We start from the raw sequence: 18,545 nt of genomic DNA on the forward strand, positions 1-18,545 counted from the left end.
AATAAATATGATTGGTCAAAAAAATCAGAAATTTGGATCACAGTTTCTTATTACAAAGGTGATTGTGGGTCATTAAGCTCAACCAGTTTGGAACTACTGCTTGAAAATGCTGAACATGTTTGGGCAAAACAAGCAATAATTTAAATAAATATGTGAAAAATCTAAAATTAATGCACAACAGCATAAATTAACTTGGCTGAAATATCACAACACTAAAATATTTACCTCATGACAAAGCCAGTAGACAAAATGATTAAATATGGCATGCAGAGCAATAATAATTAGTGATGCATTTTTCTGAACCGATACCAATAACCGATAATTTCCTACTCCTGATGGCCAATAACCGATAAGAACAGATTATTTTTTTTTAATTGTTGATTTAACAAAAGAAGTTTATTTGATGTATTTCTAAACAGCTGGGGGTAAGAAGGGGTTAATATGTAGTGAGAAAAGATATCTATAACTTATTCTAACCCTAACTAATATCACTCGTGTTTTTCAAAAACAAAGAACTATTCTGACTTTAAAACTGTTATGTTACACTTTTTTTAAAAATTTGTGTACCAAGTACAACATACACAAACAACTGACATAGGTTTTCCCCTTTTCCCTTGAAATTAATTAAAGTATCTTAACAAGAGGTCAAATCTGACATTTCAGTCAACTAAACAAGAAGCTGACTTCAGCTGACTTACGTCAAATCAGACATAAAACCAAATGATAACAGGCTTCCATGCTTAACAAATGGAGATGATTGGGGGTCTTTTGTTTTGCTGCTTAAGTCAGAATTAAGTAGAGCTGATGTTTTACATAAAGATTAAAAATATGCACTGACATAAGTCATATCAGAAATATGTTAAAAATGTTACAGACACCATGGTCTGTGGCAAAACTTCTGTTCCTAACGTCAATCCGACTGAATGAAACCACATCAAACAGAGCAGGGATACATCTTTGAAAGCAGCGGAGGATCAGGAGACTGTCAGACTGATTTTGTTATTATAATGTTGCGCCTTTTGGCTATAGCAAACTTTCTGCAGTTTCCAATGCCTGCTGAATAAGCACTCTGCCTGGTATTAGCCTTTGGCTTGGTCCTAATGCCCGTGGCTGAGGCTAGCAGCTACTGCCGCCTCATTTTAATGTCATTAGGATGATCCCTAATAATAATTCAAACTTGATTATCTTGTTGTGAAGCCAAAATTGTAACTTGAATTGAAACACCTTGAAGTTCCCACTCCACTGGTGGTTACCAAAGTGGAGGGTCGGGACCCCCAGGGTCAAGAGACACTGAAGAGACGCTCATGGGACGCTTTCCAAAAAAACCCAAGAGAAATTTAAGTTGATTTAATGTGTTAAATTTTCTACTATTATAAAAAATATTGTTCAAATGAGTTCCATTTAAAATAAAAAAACATTATTGTTAAGTGAAATTTGTGCTTTAATGTGAGGAAAGTGAACAAAAACTAACTAAAATGTTAATTTGTACATGATGTTTTAAACAATATCCTACGCTTTAACCACCTCCAGGGAAGGTGGGGGTCCCTGATGCTGTTATTTTTGGGGTCGCTGGCTGACACGTTATGCGAACCCTGCACCACACAAGTATCCCCATCCAGACTTTGAAAAGCATGGCATTGTTGACATAGACCAAAATGTTTTTAATTCAAATCCTATTGCATTTATGATAAATTTGTGCCTTTATTAAAGTCCAAGAATGATCTATATTCTTATCTTTACTTATTTAAGTCCTAAAAAAACAGTTACAACACATTCAACCATGCATGCTCACTTCAACCAACATTCACTCACACACAGAGTTGCAAACACATGTTGAGGCACTCTGGAAAACATCTGACATCAGAATTTATAAAAGCATTTCTCCTTCTCCGTCTCAGCCACAGTTTTCTGTGAATGGTATAAAGTCATATTTTCCCCCTTAGCCCTGGAGTCGATATAATTGAGGCAGACTGGGAAAACTTACAGCCTTTAATGGAAAATAAGACCCATAAAAATAATACGAACAGTTCTAGTTCCAGTCGACACACAGAGTGTGTGCAGAAGGATTTCATGATATAGATGCTGGATACTTTAACCTGCTTTTATACTGAAGAATGAATCTTTGTGTTCAGGTTAGGTCAATGCTGCTGCTGCTGTCATTTTCCTGGCCTCTGAACAAATGTGTATCTGAACTAAGTTGTGTTAGTGGACAGCAACGGTTAAGTTTCCATTTCCCCAGCAGTAGAACGAATCAGTGCTGGGTTCTCTTTTTAGCATTTTCACTTTGCTTTTTAGTTCAGTCATATCACTTAAGTTGTAGCTTTGTGTTTGTGACAGCAACAAAAATACAAAATGATCACTTATTCCACATAAAAGTTTTTTTTGATGATGCTTGAAGTAAATCTATGCCATCAAGAAAAAGGAAGAGTGTATGTCATGAAAACAATCGGTAAGGAAATGGTAGAGGTGCGGAGGAGTTTGATTTCTCTGCCGTCGACAGAGTAGGAGGTGAGAACAGAAAACAAAAGAGATAAGAAAATTGCTGGAAGGATAAAAAAAGCTGAACATCTGTAATGTTTAATGCTTAACAAGTAGAAAGACAGCACATTTAGGAGAGATAAAATATAATATTGAGTGTTTTAGGGTGAATGTGTTATGGAAAGACTAACAAAGACTTTAAATGACACACCTAACAGCAAACAACAATTATTTGACTTTGAGGTACTCAGCCCTCATTAACATGACAGTTAAAGTACTTATAATGCTTTATTGTCTTCTTTTGAACTGGTGTAAGTTAAGTTACACTAGTGTGGTCTCTGCGTGTTCACTGCTTTATCTTACATGATGTAAGATTCAGCAACTTGTGTCCTTATTTACCCACCAAAAACAGAAGCAAGGTGACAGCGAAGGCAAAAGGGGATGTGTGTTTGTGTCTGTGCTGCTATGATGTGTCAGAGTAAAGTGACTCACAGACAGACGAGATATTTGATGGGAATCACTGCAACTTCTTTGCAATCTTTTATTTTCCGAATACGCATGTGTTCTTAGGAATATGCCTTAAAATAACAAACTCTTACCACCTACCACCACTGATGTTTTCTTCTCTCTTTCGCCCCTGCTCCGGAAATTTGATGTGCATTGTTGTGTGCTCCTCCCAAAACCCCTTTGTGTCTTGTTTTTATGCAACATGTTTCTAAAGTTTCTGTTTTTTGGCAACTTTCCCCTCACTGATAGGAGTCTCAAAAATCAGGAAAAGAACTATACTTAAACTGTAGCAACAAATCCTGTTGTGGATGTTTTAAAGATGATCATGATATTAATGCCTGCTTACATGTCCAACTATAACAAGACTCAAATGAGGTTTAGCTGGTGAGTCTCCATCAGCATTAGTATCATATTGATCCATTTATAAACAAAAATCACTACAGAAGATCACAATTTTTACAACATAAGCTGACATAGCTACTCTCAGCCAGAGACATTTAACTAGAATGTAAATAGTCCTTATAATAGAGGAGTTTGAACTCGCTAACTTTCTGTATTTTGGCTTCAAAGGGGCTTACATGATTGCTCAGGTGTAGCATAACTGTATAAAAGTGTGCATGCATGCTTGTTTCGCCTCTCGACTTCCTCACTCTTCTGTCAGTGGTTGCAAAACACATGGCAAGCAACAAAAACTTAGATGATTCTGATAAAAATGCTTCATACTATAAAATTTAACCGTAAAAATCAACCTTCTGGGCAGTGGTAATATATCATGACACGCACTCTGAGATGTTGAGCATACTGTGGTTTCAAAGGAAGAACTTTTGCACCAGTTTGTTGCTGTCGTTCGATGTAATATGGTTTAACTCTCATATTGCTCCTACCTGAGTGTTTGTTCTTTGGTGTACTATGACTCATAATGCCAATATGATTTTGGTTCTTACACGAGTGTTGAACTTTGACATAAAGTTGACTGAAAATAAAAGTTGTTTCTGAAATGTTTGGGTAGAATCCATTGGTTTCCTTCTTACCAAACTGGTTCATTTATTGAATGCAGTCTAAAGGCTTTATTTTGCACAACCTCATGTACACTACAGCCATATACCTGTTGGTCTCTTTCTGTGATAGGAGAGGTTGACGAGGAGATTGTGTTTATCGGAAAGTGTTCGGAAAATAGGCCGTTGGAGTGGCAAGAGGGGCGCGTAGGCAACTTTAGGGGGGAGGGGTATCTCTGAATATGCCTTCGTCACCGAGCACCCTTTTTGATACATCAGGAAGGAGAGCGAACGACAGAATGTGCGAAAGAGGTAGACATCCCCAAGGATCAACACTTTAGCGTGACTTCTGACAGCGAGGTCGACCTTAAAAGTTACACATCTAAGGGCAGGAGGAAGTAGGAAAAAGAGTGGTTTACAGATTGAAGAAGAGGAGTTGTGAAGATGGATCCCATGAGACACGCGTTACCTCGCCTTCAGCAGACTGTACCCTTACCCATGAAGACGGGGAAGGTAGGCTTGAGGCTTCTGGTGATTGTAGCTCTTCCTGGGATGGTAAAGAGAACACCTGCAAGGTTTGGTAGAGATTTAAGCTATTGGAAGAAAGTGCTTTCAAGTTGAGAAGTAATGACTTTACTGGCTGCACTTAACATTTTTATTCATTAAAAGGGTGGAGTTGATGAAGACTTGTACGAGTTTAAAATAGGCTGGCATCAAGGTTGTCACATAACAGGTTAAATCGAACAATAGTGGGTGGGGGGAGCTTCAACCTGGCACACATTGTGCGTATGTGTGCATTTGCATTTTATACTGGCGTGTGTGTGCTCCGGTACTTGTGTATGTGTGTGTTTAATAGGGTGTGTTTTGGAGCAGGTTAGTCAGGTGGATGTACCGTTGTCGTGCAAAGCCCTCTGGGCACTGTGTGAACACTGTTACTGGATGGCCAGGGGGCTGCCAGTTGCTAAGGGAGGGAGATAAAGGGCAGGGAGGGAGAATCTGGAGGGTGAGTTGTTTGTGGAAAATCTGGTCCGCTCAGGTGTGTTAAGAGATATTGTTGAGCAGGTATATTGTGAAAAGGGTGAGGTGCGAGCTTAGGGAGCCAGAGAAGGGAGTTGCTGTGACTTATTAATGTTGGGTCTTGTACTGACTCTCAAAGAGGAATAAAAGAAGTTATCAGCCAGGCTTTGAGGTACATTACCTTCATGTTCATGCAGGATAAAATGTAAAGGGTTAAAAAATAAGGTATTTGATTCAATTAATGAATCTGTTTTAATTTCTAAAGCAACAAATCAAACCAAAAGTTACGTCAGACACTTTCCAGAAAGACCAGGTCAACACTATAGTCTTTAGCAGGACCCAACACGGGCCCACGGTGGCAACAAAAAACAAACTCTAAGTGACTAGAGAGGATCCCTTCAAGTTTTGTAGTGTTGCATTTTCATTCTAGTCTTCATAAAGGCTTTAATTCTTCTCTCGTTGTTTTTCCCTTCCTCATTCTTTCATTTGTACTCCCCCTTTCACCCACTCTTCTGTCACTTCCTCCCCCTCCTTCAGTCAGTTCTTTCCTCTGTCCTCTCTTCGTCAGTCCTTTTTTTTTCTTCTCCGGGTATTTTAATTAACTAGCTAATGCTATAAAGGTTTCACGTGGGAATTAACCTACTGCCGTTGGTTACAGCACCTACAGAACATTGCATAATCCTGCGTCCTGTCCAAGCCTCTTGAAGCGATTTTTTGATTTTGATTTCACTCTGTCCCGTTGATCTAATAATTATTTAATCTACTCCTTGCTGTTATATTTTGCCTCCCCTGCTGGCTCTGTCAAGTCAATTCCATTTGTTTCTAGAAACCCAACCCCCAGCTCACTGGCCAAAATCACTGGCTCCTGATTTAGTAATCTGGAGAGAAAGTACTGAGAGGTAGGGAGGGAAGGATAAGGGGGGAGAGTTGTTGCTAAGCCTGGTTTAAATTGTCCTTCACGTGAACGAACCTCCTTGTCTCAGTCACGCTATGGTAGGTTTACTTTTAGGCACTCTAAAATGTACACACAGCTCCCCGAAATAAAGGAAGGACATCTATTAATTTTTAGAAACTGCATTTATGTATAAAGGAAAAATTCACAGTCGAAAAATAGAAATAATTCAGAGCATTGCTGATAACGATTCTGACATCTAAATCTAAGAATATGGGGAGCAGGTGGCCTAGTGGTTAAAGGTGCTCCCCATGTACGCGGGCGGCTCAGGCTCGAATCCGGCCTGAGGCCCTTTACCGCATGTCTCTCCCCAACTCTCGACCCTCTTTCCGACTCTATCCACTGTCCTTCTCTATCTAATAAAAGGCACAAAAATGCCCAAAAATAAATCTTGAAAAAAAAATAATAATAAACCTAAGAATCTGCCACCAACCAAAATACAAGCAATTAAACAGATAATATCATGGAGTAAAACCGATTGTCATTATGTTGCTTGCTTTGTCTAAGAATGACCTTTGTGCTTACATCACATCATTACTGTTTGTATTTTTGCACTATTATCAGTTTGGATCTTTGAAGGCTAATTGGCAAGGGATCAGAGTATCTAAGAAGTATCTAAAGCTAATTCTGATCCTGATGGAACACAAAGGGGCATTTGGACATCATCCCCTCTACTAACCTCATCTTTTTTCTCTTGACTTCAGGTGGCAATGTCTCCAGGAGAGGACGGTCTGATTGGGATCCCCTTCCCGGAGCACAGTAATGAGCTCTTGTCCCACCTGAATGACCAAAGGAGGGCGGGGCTCCTATGTGACCTCACTCTGACGTCTCGTGGAGCACGCTACCCGACTCACCGCTCCGTCATGGCCGCCGTTAGTCTCTACTTCCGCCAGTTGTTTGGAGCAGAGGAGGGTGGAGGCGAGGTCGAAGGAGGTTTCAGCGTGTGCCAGCTGGACTTTGTAGCACCCGATGCCCTGGATGCCCTGTTGGAGTTTGCCTACACTGCCACTCTGACCATCCCAAGCTCTGGGATGAGAGATGTGCTGCGAGGGGCTCAAGTTCTGGGCATCCAGTGTGTGGCTGACGCATGCAGAGACATCCTAGGAGAGACTGCTGAGGCAGAAGGAGAGACAGCTGAGGAGCAGAGAAGCCACAGCCCAGCCCCAGAGAGGATTGTGCAAGAACAGAGCAGGGTAGATAAAGGGTCCCGAAGAAAAACAGATCGAAAGAAGATGAGGAACATGGCGCCAACCTACATCAACTCACCTGTTTGGAACCCATCACCTGCCTCTCCTGTCTCACACCCATCCCCTGCATCAGACAGCCTTCGCTCCCTGTCATCTACCCAACCTCCCAGTCCAGAACAGGAGGACCTTCAAACAAAATATGACCAGAATGGAGATCTCAGGATGATCAGAGAGCCCGGAAGAGGGGCCACAAGTAATGGAGGGCTTGTCCATTGGCTGCATGAGCGCCCTCTCATAGCCCATCCAGCTCCTATTCCAATTTTGAATGACAAGCTGTCAGAGGATGACGACATGGAGGGTTGTGGTGCTAACGCAGTGCTGATTGGAAGCACTTTATCTACCTCTGCAGCTGATCGAGGAGCAGCCGCATCAGCAGCTGGGGGAGGAAGGAAGAGAAAGTCTCAAACGCCCCAGCAGTGCCCTGTTTGTCAGAAGATCATCCATGGGGCAGGAAAACTGCCACGACACATGAGGACCCACACTGGAGAGAAGCCCTTCCAGTGCTCAGCCTGCGGAGTCCGTTTTACCCGGTACAGAAACTTTTCAATAAGTTGGCCAACTTTTGTTCATGCTCTCTTAAGATGTAGAGAAGCTAAAGACTAAACTTTTTGTAACATTAATAGAGACCCAACAGTTACCTACCACAAACAAGCACATGGAACACTGATAAGGAAGACTTCCTTTTAAATGGCAGAATCCTTGAGCCCAACCAGACCCATTTGTTGACAGTCATCAACCACTATCTGCTAGGTAGAGAAATTTGGCTAGAAATAGTAAAAGAGAGATAAGAAAATGGCAGACCAACCGCAATAACTTTTCCATATCAAATATGCTCAATCTTTGAAATGTTTTGCTTCTTTCTCTATCCTGCCTCTTCAACTTTTTTTTTTCTCCTTCTCAGGAACGATAAGTTGAAGATCCACATGAGGAAACACACAGGCGAGCGCCCATATCCCTGCCCGCATTGCCCTGCCCGATTCCTCCACTCATATGACCTCAAGAACCACTTATCCCTCCACAGCGGGGCGAGGCCCTTTGAGTGCCCACTTTGCCACAAGGCATTTGCCCGAGAGGACCATCTTCAGCGTCATCGCAAGGGACACAGCTGCCTGGAGCTGCGCACACGCCGGCCGAGACGTGTGTCTGAGCTTGGTGAGGATGGGCGCATGGATGGAGCTGGGAGGGAGCAGTTCAGTCAACTTGATGCTCTCTCCTTGCAGGCCCACTCCTCTGCATTTCTCCCTCACGCATTGCTGGAAGGTGGGGGCAGGTCTGGTGCTGGCCCTTCATTGATGTTTTCAGGTGATGTTGAGAGAGGGCGGTCTCTCACCCTTCAGGCTTTGGCTCAACTTGGACCCCGCAGGTTGGCTGGCTACCCGCAGCTCTTTCTGCGTAGTCTGGAGCTACGAGGAGGCAGAGAGGCAGAGGGAGAAGACCCAGGAGGAACCCACTCACCGGCCCTGGCTCATCAGGACCAATGGGCAGATGAAGCAGAAGATAATGGAGAAGAAGCGGAGGAGGAAGAATAATGAAAAGAATGTGTGTGCGTAGATGTGTATGTGTCTGTGTGGTAAAGTATCCACAGTTAAAAAAAAAAAATCTCACTCAGGTGGCTGGACTATTCCTGCTGCTCCCATAAAGAGAGCGCTTAAAAACGATACAAGTAACTGAAATTAAAACAAAAAACAAAGGAAAACGGGTTTTCTGAGATATCTTAATCGTTTGACTCTTGGCTTTCAGCTGTTTGTGTTGAAAATTGTATTTCTCTTTTTCTGTTTATTTTGATGTACTTCTTGTTTGAGCTCTGTGATTTAATTTCAAGCTCGATATGTGTGTGATGAGTGTGTGGTTCCTGGGATGCTTTTCACTATGCAAATCAAAAATCCAGAGCTGCATTATAAAGGGATAACTGATAACATTTATTTTAGTTACAATATATATATATTTTTAATTGATTCAGGTGCAATGCTGAAGTAAAATCATTTAGCTCAGAGGAATGAGGTAGTTTATCCACTGCCCTCTAGTGGTTATCAGTGGAAATACAGTCTAATTAATCAAACTTGTACATTGTAGGCAATAATGTTTTTTTTCTGTAAATGGTGGAACCTTTCTTTAATTTGGTGTATAAACCAAAGATTATAGTTGAACTGCTTTCTTGTAATCTTAAGTTAACAGGAGGAAAGAGGAGAATTGTAGCCAATGTTGGGTTAAGTTTCTTCCCAACCTTCATGAAAGCCATGAGAGACACTCTTTGTTTCAGAGCCGTAGGACTCAGGAGGTGAATGCCTGACCAAAAGAGACAAAGTCTGGATCATTAGGTTGATACAGATAATGTTTAAGACCATTCCTATTTCCCTTTAAGGCTATAGATTTTAGTCTTCCAATGCACTCGATTGGGTTCATTGTTTAAAAAAATTAAAAGGTGCAAGGTGAGATGATGAATGAAATAGTTTGCCCTTTTTCTGTACTTATTTATTTATTATTATTATTTATTGCAATTCTTCTGCTGAAACTCCGTGACACCAAATCCAGGGTTGGGACACAGTCCACTTCTTAACTTTTACAAGAAGCTGCATAGCGCTTAAAGATTTCTGGCTTAACATCTCCATACACCTTAATGCCTTTTTAAGGGAACACATGTCTCTTATTTTTGGCAAAGTCTTCCTCAAATGCATTCTTTGCACATTTAGCCCCATCAGGTACTGCAATAATTCAGGCACATTCCATCCTCGGGGGGAACAGATATGGGAACAGTGCAAAGAAGTTGTCAGGGGTTGCTCTTAGACACTCTAAGCATAATTTCCTGTTAGTTAAATGTGAACAGTACTGTATAAGGTGTTAATGCATGGCAGGTCTTATTGATCGGCCACTGTTTGTCTAGAGGGGCCATTATCTTTTGAGTTGATATCTTCGACCAAAATTCTTTTAGTTTAATCTTGAATTCTCTGGACCATAACATTTAGGTCTTTAGCAGGGTCTAATGCAATCATTGATGGCTTCAAGTGACAGCAGCTGTCTTTTTACTTCCAATCCTTGAAACCCATGTAGTCAGAAACTTGTGTAGCAGTTGTGCTAATCTGGCTTTGTGTGCACTATCCACTCCTTGTTGTGTATTTTTATTTCCAGTTTATTTGCACTATGAGATTTGAGAGCTTGGAGCCTTTTTGTTGACCTTCAATATCTGATCCATTAACTCACTTGATTAAGATTGTGATTGAAATAGAAATACTTCTTTAAACCCACATTGAATAATATTCCTCCTGCATAATAATACAGAGTTAAAGTCAATATTATGTGTATTGGGATGAAGTTGCCTTAGTTTTTTTTGTGTGTGTGCTTCAATTATTCTCAGGAAACCTTGAGCAATGCACTAAATGATTTTATAGAATATAAAATGGGAAGAAATTGACTGGCAATGTTGGATTTTTAACACCTTTCATTGTAGCGTAAGGCCAGTAGATTCACAATGACTAAATTAAAGTTTTTGTATGGATTGAATTTATAAAACAAATTAATCAACAAAGAAAAACAGGGAACTTAAAGTAATGGAGCTACTGGCCTTACAGGAACCAGTCGTACTGGAAAGACAGTACGACTGTTGTCTTGTTCCTTGAAGGGTGTTGGTTTTCCCAGTCAGAGCTTTGTGAAGGAATGAGGGTTATCTGATGCCAGCTGTGAAGTGTATGCGTCGATGTAAGCTCTTGTTTTCTCGGCTTTGGTGAAGGGACATGGGGTCCAGTCCAGGACCCTGCTATCAGGGATACATTTTTTTTTTCTTTCAGTTTTTCGTGGAACCTTCTCAGAGATATGAATTAATTTTCCCATTATTTGTTTCAGTTTATGTAAAGAAAATAAAAATCTCTATGCTTGCTATGTCCTGTGTCTTTCTTTTTTTGTTTTATATAATAGACAAACTCTTCATTCATCGGCATCTTATTATTTCTGGATTTCTTACTAATGTCGACAGTCACTTAAGTTAAAAAACACAGTCACACTAGACTTGGGGCTCATTTTGTTAAACATAAACTTTGAGTTTTGGTTAAGAACTCCTGAATTTGAAAATGAAATATCAACAGTGTGGATGCTCAGCATCCCCACTAAATAGTAGGAGACATGGTATACTGAGAGGCAAAGTTTAAAGTCGAAAGTGTGAAAGTAAATTGTGCTCTCTGGTGGACAAACTGTGAAATGGAGATACTTTGAAAAACGTCTGGCTTTTAGGTACTGACGTTTATTATTAATGCTTGGCAAGATTTTCTGATTTTTGGCTTTTTAGAGAAGTGCTATGGAGACAGAGTGCATACATCAGTCAAGCTCTAAGTAATTTGATTGTGATCAAATCGGAATTAATTCAGTTAACCTTTTCTTTTGTAGTAAAATATCAGTTTTATCAGTTATATTGTGTTTTTGCCTATTTAAACCCTCAACGACAGCACAGTCGAGAACACTAACATTCTATTTTTCCATTAATACTCCATCAAAACCAATGTAAAATATGCATAAAGTCCCCAAAAGTTCGCTAAAACCTATGAACGTTTTTTTTTTTTTGCCATTGTGTAGACACTCGAGCGAGAGATGCCTATCTGTCAATCGCAGCACGTGAAGCTGAGGCAGGATGTGACGTGGTTTCTAATCCTCTTAGTTTAATTAGGCTGAACCAGTAGACCAACACCTCTTTTTGGTGGTAAAACAAGTCAACGGAGACCCCGAGAGAAGCAACGCTGGAGTTAAAAGTAGTTTCAAGATAGTTGAGTTGTCACTTGTCTACAGGACCTTGCAGGATGCTGCCGCGGAGGGTGATGTGGGGAGTTGTGGTGCGTCAGGTCACTCCGCGTTTGACCTACAGCACTGCAGCACAGCCACAGGTAGGCCCTACATGTTTGCTTATTGCACAAAATGTTCATAAAAGAGACATTAATATGGTTCTTCTGTTTAAATAAGGCTATGATAAGCCAAACTATATGTTTTAAGGTGTTAGGAACGGTAAACTATATTGCTAAACTGTAATTATAACATTATTTTCACCATCATGAATTGTTACTGCGTTTGCAACATCATGCATGTGTCCGAGTTTCATTATTCTTAAAGAACCTGTAGAAATTGTTATTACTGTAGCATGCATTCATTTCAAACCAGCATATATTATTATTTTCTTAAATATTACAATCACATAATTCAACAAATTATCAAATAAGAAAAAGTGTCTCCAATTGAAAAGGACAAATGGATGACTTTGATTCCGAAAAGCATTTTAGCTAAGGTATTTTGCTGTGATGTCAACAGTGTCTGTTTATATCTGATATAGGGCTGTAAGTCTTTAATTAACAATAATAGTTATGAAAATATTAACAAGCTATTTGGTTATTGATGGCTTGTTTTACTCTTTTATATCCTGTTTCAATCTTAAGTTTTGTTGTTATGGATTTTCAAAGGATTATATGCTCTTGCATATAGTTGTCTTTATTAACACAATTCTTTCATCTTCCTTTCTAAAAGACAGCAAAACCAAAAAAGACAAAGTTTGGTCCCCTAAGTGACCAAGACAGGATATTCACCAACTTATATGGCCGGCATGACTGGAGGTAAGCCTAAATCATTATGCATATTCTGAAGATTTAAAACTCTGTGTATAGTATTATATATCCTGCTCTTCCTTCCTCCCAGACTCAAGGGATCACTCAAACGAGGAGACTGGTATAAGACTAAGGAGATCATACTGAAGGGACAAGACTGGATCCTGAATGAGGTGAAGATCTCAGGACTTCGAGGCAGAGGTGGAGCAGGCTTTCCTACAGGCATGAAGTGGAGCTTCATGAACAAACCAAGCGATGGCCGGTAGGGACAAACAGAAAAGACACTATCATGATCTGACAGAAACCATTTAGACTAAAATGAATATCCACACCTTAAATATTACCCTGGCGATGTATCAGTGTGTTTTCTTCTAATGTGTATCTCAGACCTAAGTACCTGGTGGTGAATGCTGATGAAGGTGAGCCTGGGACATGTAAAGACCGTGAGATTATGCGTCACGACCCTCACAAGCTGATAGAAGGCTGCCTTATCGCTGGGAGAGCCATGGGTGCTCGTGCTGCGTACATCTACATCAGAGGAGAGTTTTACAATGAGTCATCCAACCTACAGGTACACAGATGTACACAGAGACACTTGTTCACACGTCTCTCACACTAGGAAGCTTTCTTTATCATAAAGGAAGGCAGGGCTCTCAGGAGATAGGATATTACTTTAAAAGGATGCCCCATGAGTGCAGATAGGAAAAACAGTCAGGCACTATGATGAAATTATTGCCTTTATATCAATGCTACATGGAACTGGACATGTTAATAGCAGGAATGGAAGAGTGGAGAAGAACATAACACACCTAATTTTTTCTGGAAATTTTCAGAAATTCTCTGCATGTGTGAAAACAGTTTCTGTGTCTGTCCTTCAAACAGGTGGCTATTAATGAGGCCTACAAGGCAAAGCTGATTGGAAAGAACGCTTGCGGTTCTGGGTTTGACTTTGACGTTTTTGTAATGCGGGGAGCGGGAGCCTACATCTGCGGGGAGGAGACGGCTCTCATCGAGTCTCTGGAAGGAAAACAAGGGAAACCCAGACTCAAGCCCCCTTTTCCTGCAGATATAGGTGAGGTAAAAGTACTTACAACCACTTGGCTTAGGTTAATTTTCATTTAAAAAGCTGCAAAATAGTTCTGGTAAGTGTAAGAAGGGATGCACCTGTATGTGTGCACAAGGCTGCCAGTGAGGTGGGGATAAAGGGGAGAGGTTTCAGGGCCCAGCCATATTGGAGGCCCATGAAGATCAGCAAAATTATGGTCCATTGTAAAGTTAAGCTTTGATAACAATATATTATTTTTAATCTGAATAATATCCACACTTACCAAAGAAACAAAAATGGGTTTTAGTTATTTATGCTGTGGTATAATTGACCTTTTTCAAAACATAAACCCCTTTTGGTCAATTCATAGCTAAGCCATGATGTGCACAAATGTTAAGATGCCAGAAAATAAAGTAGAAAAATTGTGAAATAACTTTAATGGAAAGTAATTGAATCACTGTGAAGAGGCAAAAAATGGGTTTAAGTGGCACAAATTTGCAAAAGGAAGCAAAAAGAAGTGGCACAAATGTAGGAACTTGGACTTTGTCTGACAGTGGTGCATCCCCAATTATAAATTAACTACTTTTCTCTTCCACCCTAAAGGTGTTTTTGGGTGCCCAACAACAGTTTCCAATGTGGAGACGGTTGCCGTGGCTCCTACAATCTGTCGTCGAGGTGGAGCTTGGTTTGCCAGCTTTGGCAGGGAGAGGAACTCAGGGACAAAGCTTTTCAACATCTCTGGTCATGTGAACACACCATGCACAGTGGAGGAGGAGATGTCTATTCCTCTGAGGGAGCTAATAGAGAGACACGCAGGTGTGTTTACGGTCTGAAACTGTGTTGATGTTTCTTCACTGTTATGAGATGTCAATGACTTCCTCTCTTCTCTCATGTGATTGGTGCAGGAGGCGTGAGGGGCGGCTGGGACAATCTATTAGGAGTGATCCCAGGAGGGTCCTCCACTCCCATCATCCCTCGCCATGTGTGTGACAATGTGTTGATGGATTTTGATGATCTGGTCCGAGCAGAGACTGCATTAGGGACCGCTGCAATCATAGTTATGGACAAATCGGTAAAAACAAAAACAAGTACAGAAAATGTTTCAACTTCAGTGACTATCACTCTAGGAAGTGAAATGAGATGTTTCTTTTCTCCACCAGACTGATGTGATCAGAGCCATTGCACGTTTGGTTGAGTTCTACAAACATGAGAGCTGTGGGCAGTGCACCCCCTGCAGGGAGGGTAAGGATCTACATAATGAATTTGATGCTTGACAAGAATCTCATCATGCAATGTAGGCAACATTCAGAGGTGTCAAAAGTATTCACATTCATTACTCAGGTAGAAGTATAGATAGTAGGGTTTAAAAAGACTTCTATAGAAGTTGAAGTATCAACTCAAGCTTTTTACTCAAGTAAAAGTGTAAAAGTACTGGTTTCAAAACTACTTGCTTACTAAGTATAAAAGTAAAAGTAATGTTAGGGGGAAAAAATGCCAGTAAGGACAAAAGCGTAGGCTGTGCCACAGGGGCCTATAGTGCACTACCCCACCTCCCCCCAAAAAAAACATTTTTCTAAAGGCCATAATGACTATAATGTTATATTAAAATATTAATGTTGAAAAATTTTGAATGTACCTGTTTCAGCCACATTTATGCCCATTGAAAATGACCGCATTTTAGTACAATGCAAATACATTCAAGAACCATATATGTGTACTACTGAGCATTAACGTGTTTCATGAAGTGTAAGATATGATGACTAGTTGCCTATAAGTATTGGTCTTCCTGGCTACCAACCTCCTTGCTGGTGCTTGGTTGGGACATTTCGCTCGAGTTCTCTTGAGTCTCTGCCATGGACATCTTAGTACTAGGCTATATACGTCTGCTATTTCCTTGCTGGAGTGTGACGTGATTTGTGTGCACAGGTGCGATGGATCATGTACAAATCAATAAGGTGTCGGAATGGTTTTATGTTTATACTTCTCATCCAACCACAATCAAATTCACTCTATCCGGATGGCGCGATTTATCTGGATAGGTTTTTGGGTTTTTTATTTGTTTTTTGAACGATGACAAGCCGGAATGAAAACACGCTGAAATGAAATAGGAGTAACAAAGCTATTTTTAAAAATGTAAGGAGTAGAAAGTACAGATAATTGCTTGAAAATGTAAGAAGTAGAAGTAAAAAGTCAGATGAAAAATAATTACTCCAGTAAAGTATAGATACCCAAAGTTTCTACTTAAGTAAGGTAACGATGTATTTGAACTTAGTTACTTGTCACCTCTGGCAACATTCACTGATCACTCTTCAAAGGAATTTGTTCTTAAATTAAGGAGTTTTTAAGAAGTCATAGGTAACACTTTATTTTAGTAGGTGCTAAATAAGTAGTAATTTTATAGTAATAAATTGTAACTAGTTAATTTCTCAAGAAATATGGTGATACTAAGAAAGTATTTACCTAGTTATAATGTATTATTGTTCAAGTAATTCCTTGTAATACTATCGCAATTCTCTGTTATTCATGTTGTAATTCACCCTAACTTCCAACCCTAAATTACTTGAAAATTATTCAGAAGGGACTCACTTTAATGTAGTTGGCCAAAATAAAGAAATTACCTGGGAAATTAAGGCACATGTATAGAGAATTATCGTACTGTTTCTTAGAAATTACCAAAAAAAAGCCTTACCAGAGAATTACCACAATATTATGGAGAATTATTTAATCATTACATCATTAGTAGGTACATACATCCTTAATATTACTGAGGTAATATTTGGTAAAATGCCAATGTATTACTAGGCAATGGCACCTTATTTTTGAGAAATTACTAGCTAATTACCACTCATTACTATAAAATTACTTGTAGTCCAGTCTGTGATTGTTTTTATTGTTTATTTTGATGTGGACATTACTGAAGTGTTGTGACTTTTTTCTCACTCCTGTGTACCTTTTGTCTTCACATTCAGCTCTTCCCTGCTCGTTTATTCCTTCACTTCATCAGTTGTCTTTACTGTATTGATATAGAAAGACACTTTACAACATCCCCCAAGCACCAAAGACTGTCAGTCTTGAAATCCCCATGAGGAGTTTTACAGTTATTATGAAACTGACTTAAATTAGTCATGATGCCTCTTAACAATGTGCAAAAGTAATTAGAACCATCAGGAAGGACATTAATTTTTTCATAGTTGTGTTTTAAGTCTGAGAGCGCTGTTGTTTCCATTTTCCACTGCAAAGATTTCTGAGTAATAAATTTGCCTGTGAAAAGAAAGCAGGATGAGTTTTTTGGGGGGTGGGGCAGAAAATATGTCTTACACATGTACAGTACAAAATCAAAGCACTCTTCCTCCACAGAATAATTGGAACCAACATATAGTTCCTCACAGAAGTTCCTTTACATAAATACTTACTGACTACATACTTAGAACCAAGTCTTTAAGAGCTCATATTGAACTCAGGGGTTTAAATGATTCCTTGCGGGGAGTGCAGATGGTTGAGTGGTTTAAGGTGTCACCCATGTACGCGGGCGGCCTGGGTTCGAATCCAGCCTGTGGCCCTCTGCCCCATGTCTCCTCCCTGTTTCCAAGTCTATCCACTGTCCTTCCTCTATCAAATAAAGGCATGAAAAGGCCCAAAAATAAATCTTTAAATGATTCCTTGCTAGAGTATTTAGCTGACTCAGGTTTGTCATTTTTTTATGGATATCAGCAAAGGAGTACCACAAGGATCTATCCTTGAGTCACTCTTATTTATTTCATATACAAATGATATGCAAACAGAATCAGAACTTCGAAAAAAAATCCATCTCAGTGCTGTCTCAGCGACAAAAAGATGCCCTTGTCCAACTTGATCTTATGCTGAACCCCCGGAGAAAAATATTTTATGAGACAGAGCATTGGACCCCTTGCTGCATTGTCAACATTTGATAATGTAGACATTTAATCCCCCCGAATAAAAGATAAATAAAATATATATAATAAAATATTTACTAAATTCAAAATGAATGCTTAAGGATTTTAGAGATTCTGATTCAAGTCTCTGTTTTCCAACAGGAGTTGACTGGATGGATAAAATGATGTGGAGATTTGTTCGAGGTGAAGCAGCGGTTTCAGAGATCGATATGATCTGGGAGCTCAGCAAGCAGATAGAAGGACACACCATCTGTGCTCTGGGTGACGGAGCTGCCTGGCCAGTGCAGGTGACTAAATGTCTGATTTGTTCTTTGTGAATGGCATTTAAAGAAGTTCCTAATTTAAATCTGACTACACAACTTTGTCCTGCTTCACTTCCTGTTTTACATCTGCAGGGGCTGATCCGTCACTTCAGGCCAGTCATGGAGAGCCGCATCGCTCAGTTTAACCAGAAATACCTTCCAAGAGAGCCAGAGATTGAGATGATATGAAACTATGAAGATGTCTATTACAGCATTTATTATCTTATTTGTTGCTGCTTTGTAATGATTATTTTGCAACAGTTTTAAATGTGAAGATGTGTTTGCACTCTGCATGTTATGCAGCTTAAAATAAAAAAAAAGTTTATTTCTTCCAAAAGGGTTCTAAGGAAAAGTTTTTTATGCTTTAATTGTTCACCGAGCCAGATCTCTTATACTGTATTTATTTGTGCAAACAGAACTTTTATGGCTAACTGAAATATTCAACAGAAGATTTGTGATGATCCATTTGCAAAATGGGACAAGAAAGCCTTTAATAAAGAATATACATGTAACAC

General features: G+C 39.8%; 2 protein-coding genes across 3 annotated transcripts in view; both read left to right on the top strand.

Moving 5' to 3' along the window:
- zbtb7b (zinc finger and BTB domain containing 7B) overlaps positions 1-11,069 on the top strand; it is a 35,702-nt gene extending 24,633 nt beyond the window's left edge. For both annotated transcript variants that reach the window (XM_041794401.1, XM_041794402.1), the window contains exons 3-4: positions 6,654-7,726; positions 8,098-11,069. In XM_041794401.1, the coding sequence (XP_041650335.1) occupies positions 6,660-7,726; positions 8,098-8,725 (1,695 nt within the window). In that variant the 5' untranslated portion in view covers positions 6,654-6,659 and the 3' untranslated portion in view covers positions 8,726-11,069. The remainder of the gene's footprint in view (positions 1-6,653; positions 7,727-8,097) is intronic.
- An 827-nt stretch (positions 11,070-11,896) lies between these two features.
- On the top strand, positions 11,897-18,311 carry LOC121514031 (NADH dehydrogenase [ubiquinone] flavoprotein 1, mitochondrial-like). Its single transcript, XM_041794085.1, has 10 exons — positions 11,897-12,061; positions 12,693-12,778; positions 12,861-13,031; positions 13,157-13,340; positions 13,652-13,841; positions 14,418-14,630; positions 14,720-14,886; positions 14,975-15,056; positions 17,870-18,015; positions 18,124-18,311. The coding sequence occupies exons 1-10, from the start codon at positions 11,978-11,980 to the stop codon at positions 18,217-18,219; spliced, it is 1,419 nt and encodes a 472-aa protein (XP_041650019.1). The 5' UTR covers positions 11,897-11,977; the 3' UTR covers positions 18,220-18,311.
- The last annotated feature ends 234 nt before the right edge of the window (positions 18,312-18,545 follow it).

Source organism: Cheilinus undulatus, linkage group 8 (genome assembly GCF_018320785.1).
Source record: "Cheilinus undulatus linkage group 8, ASM1832078v1, whole genome shotgun sequence".
Lineage (NCBI taxonomy): Eukaryota > Metazoa > Chordata > Actinopteri > Labriformes > Labridae > Cheilinus > Cheilinus undulatus.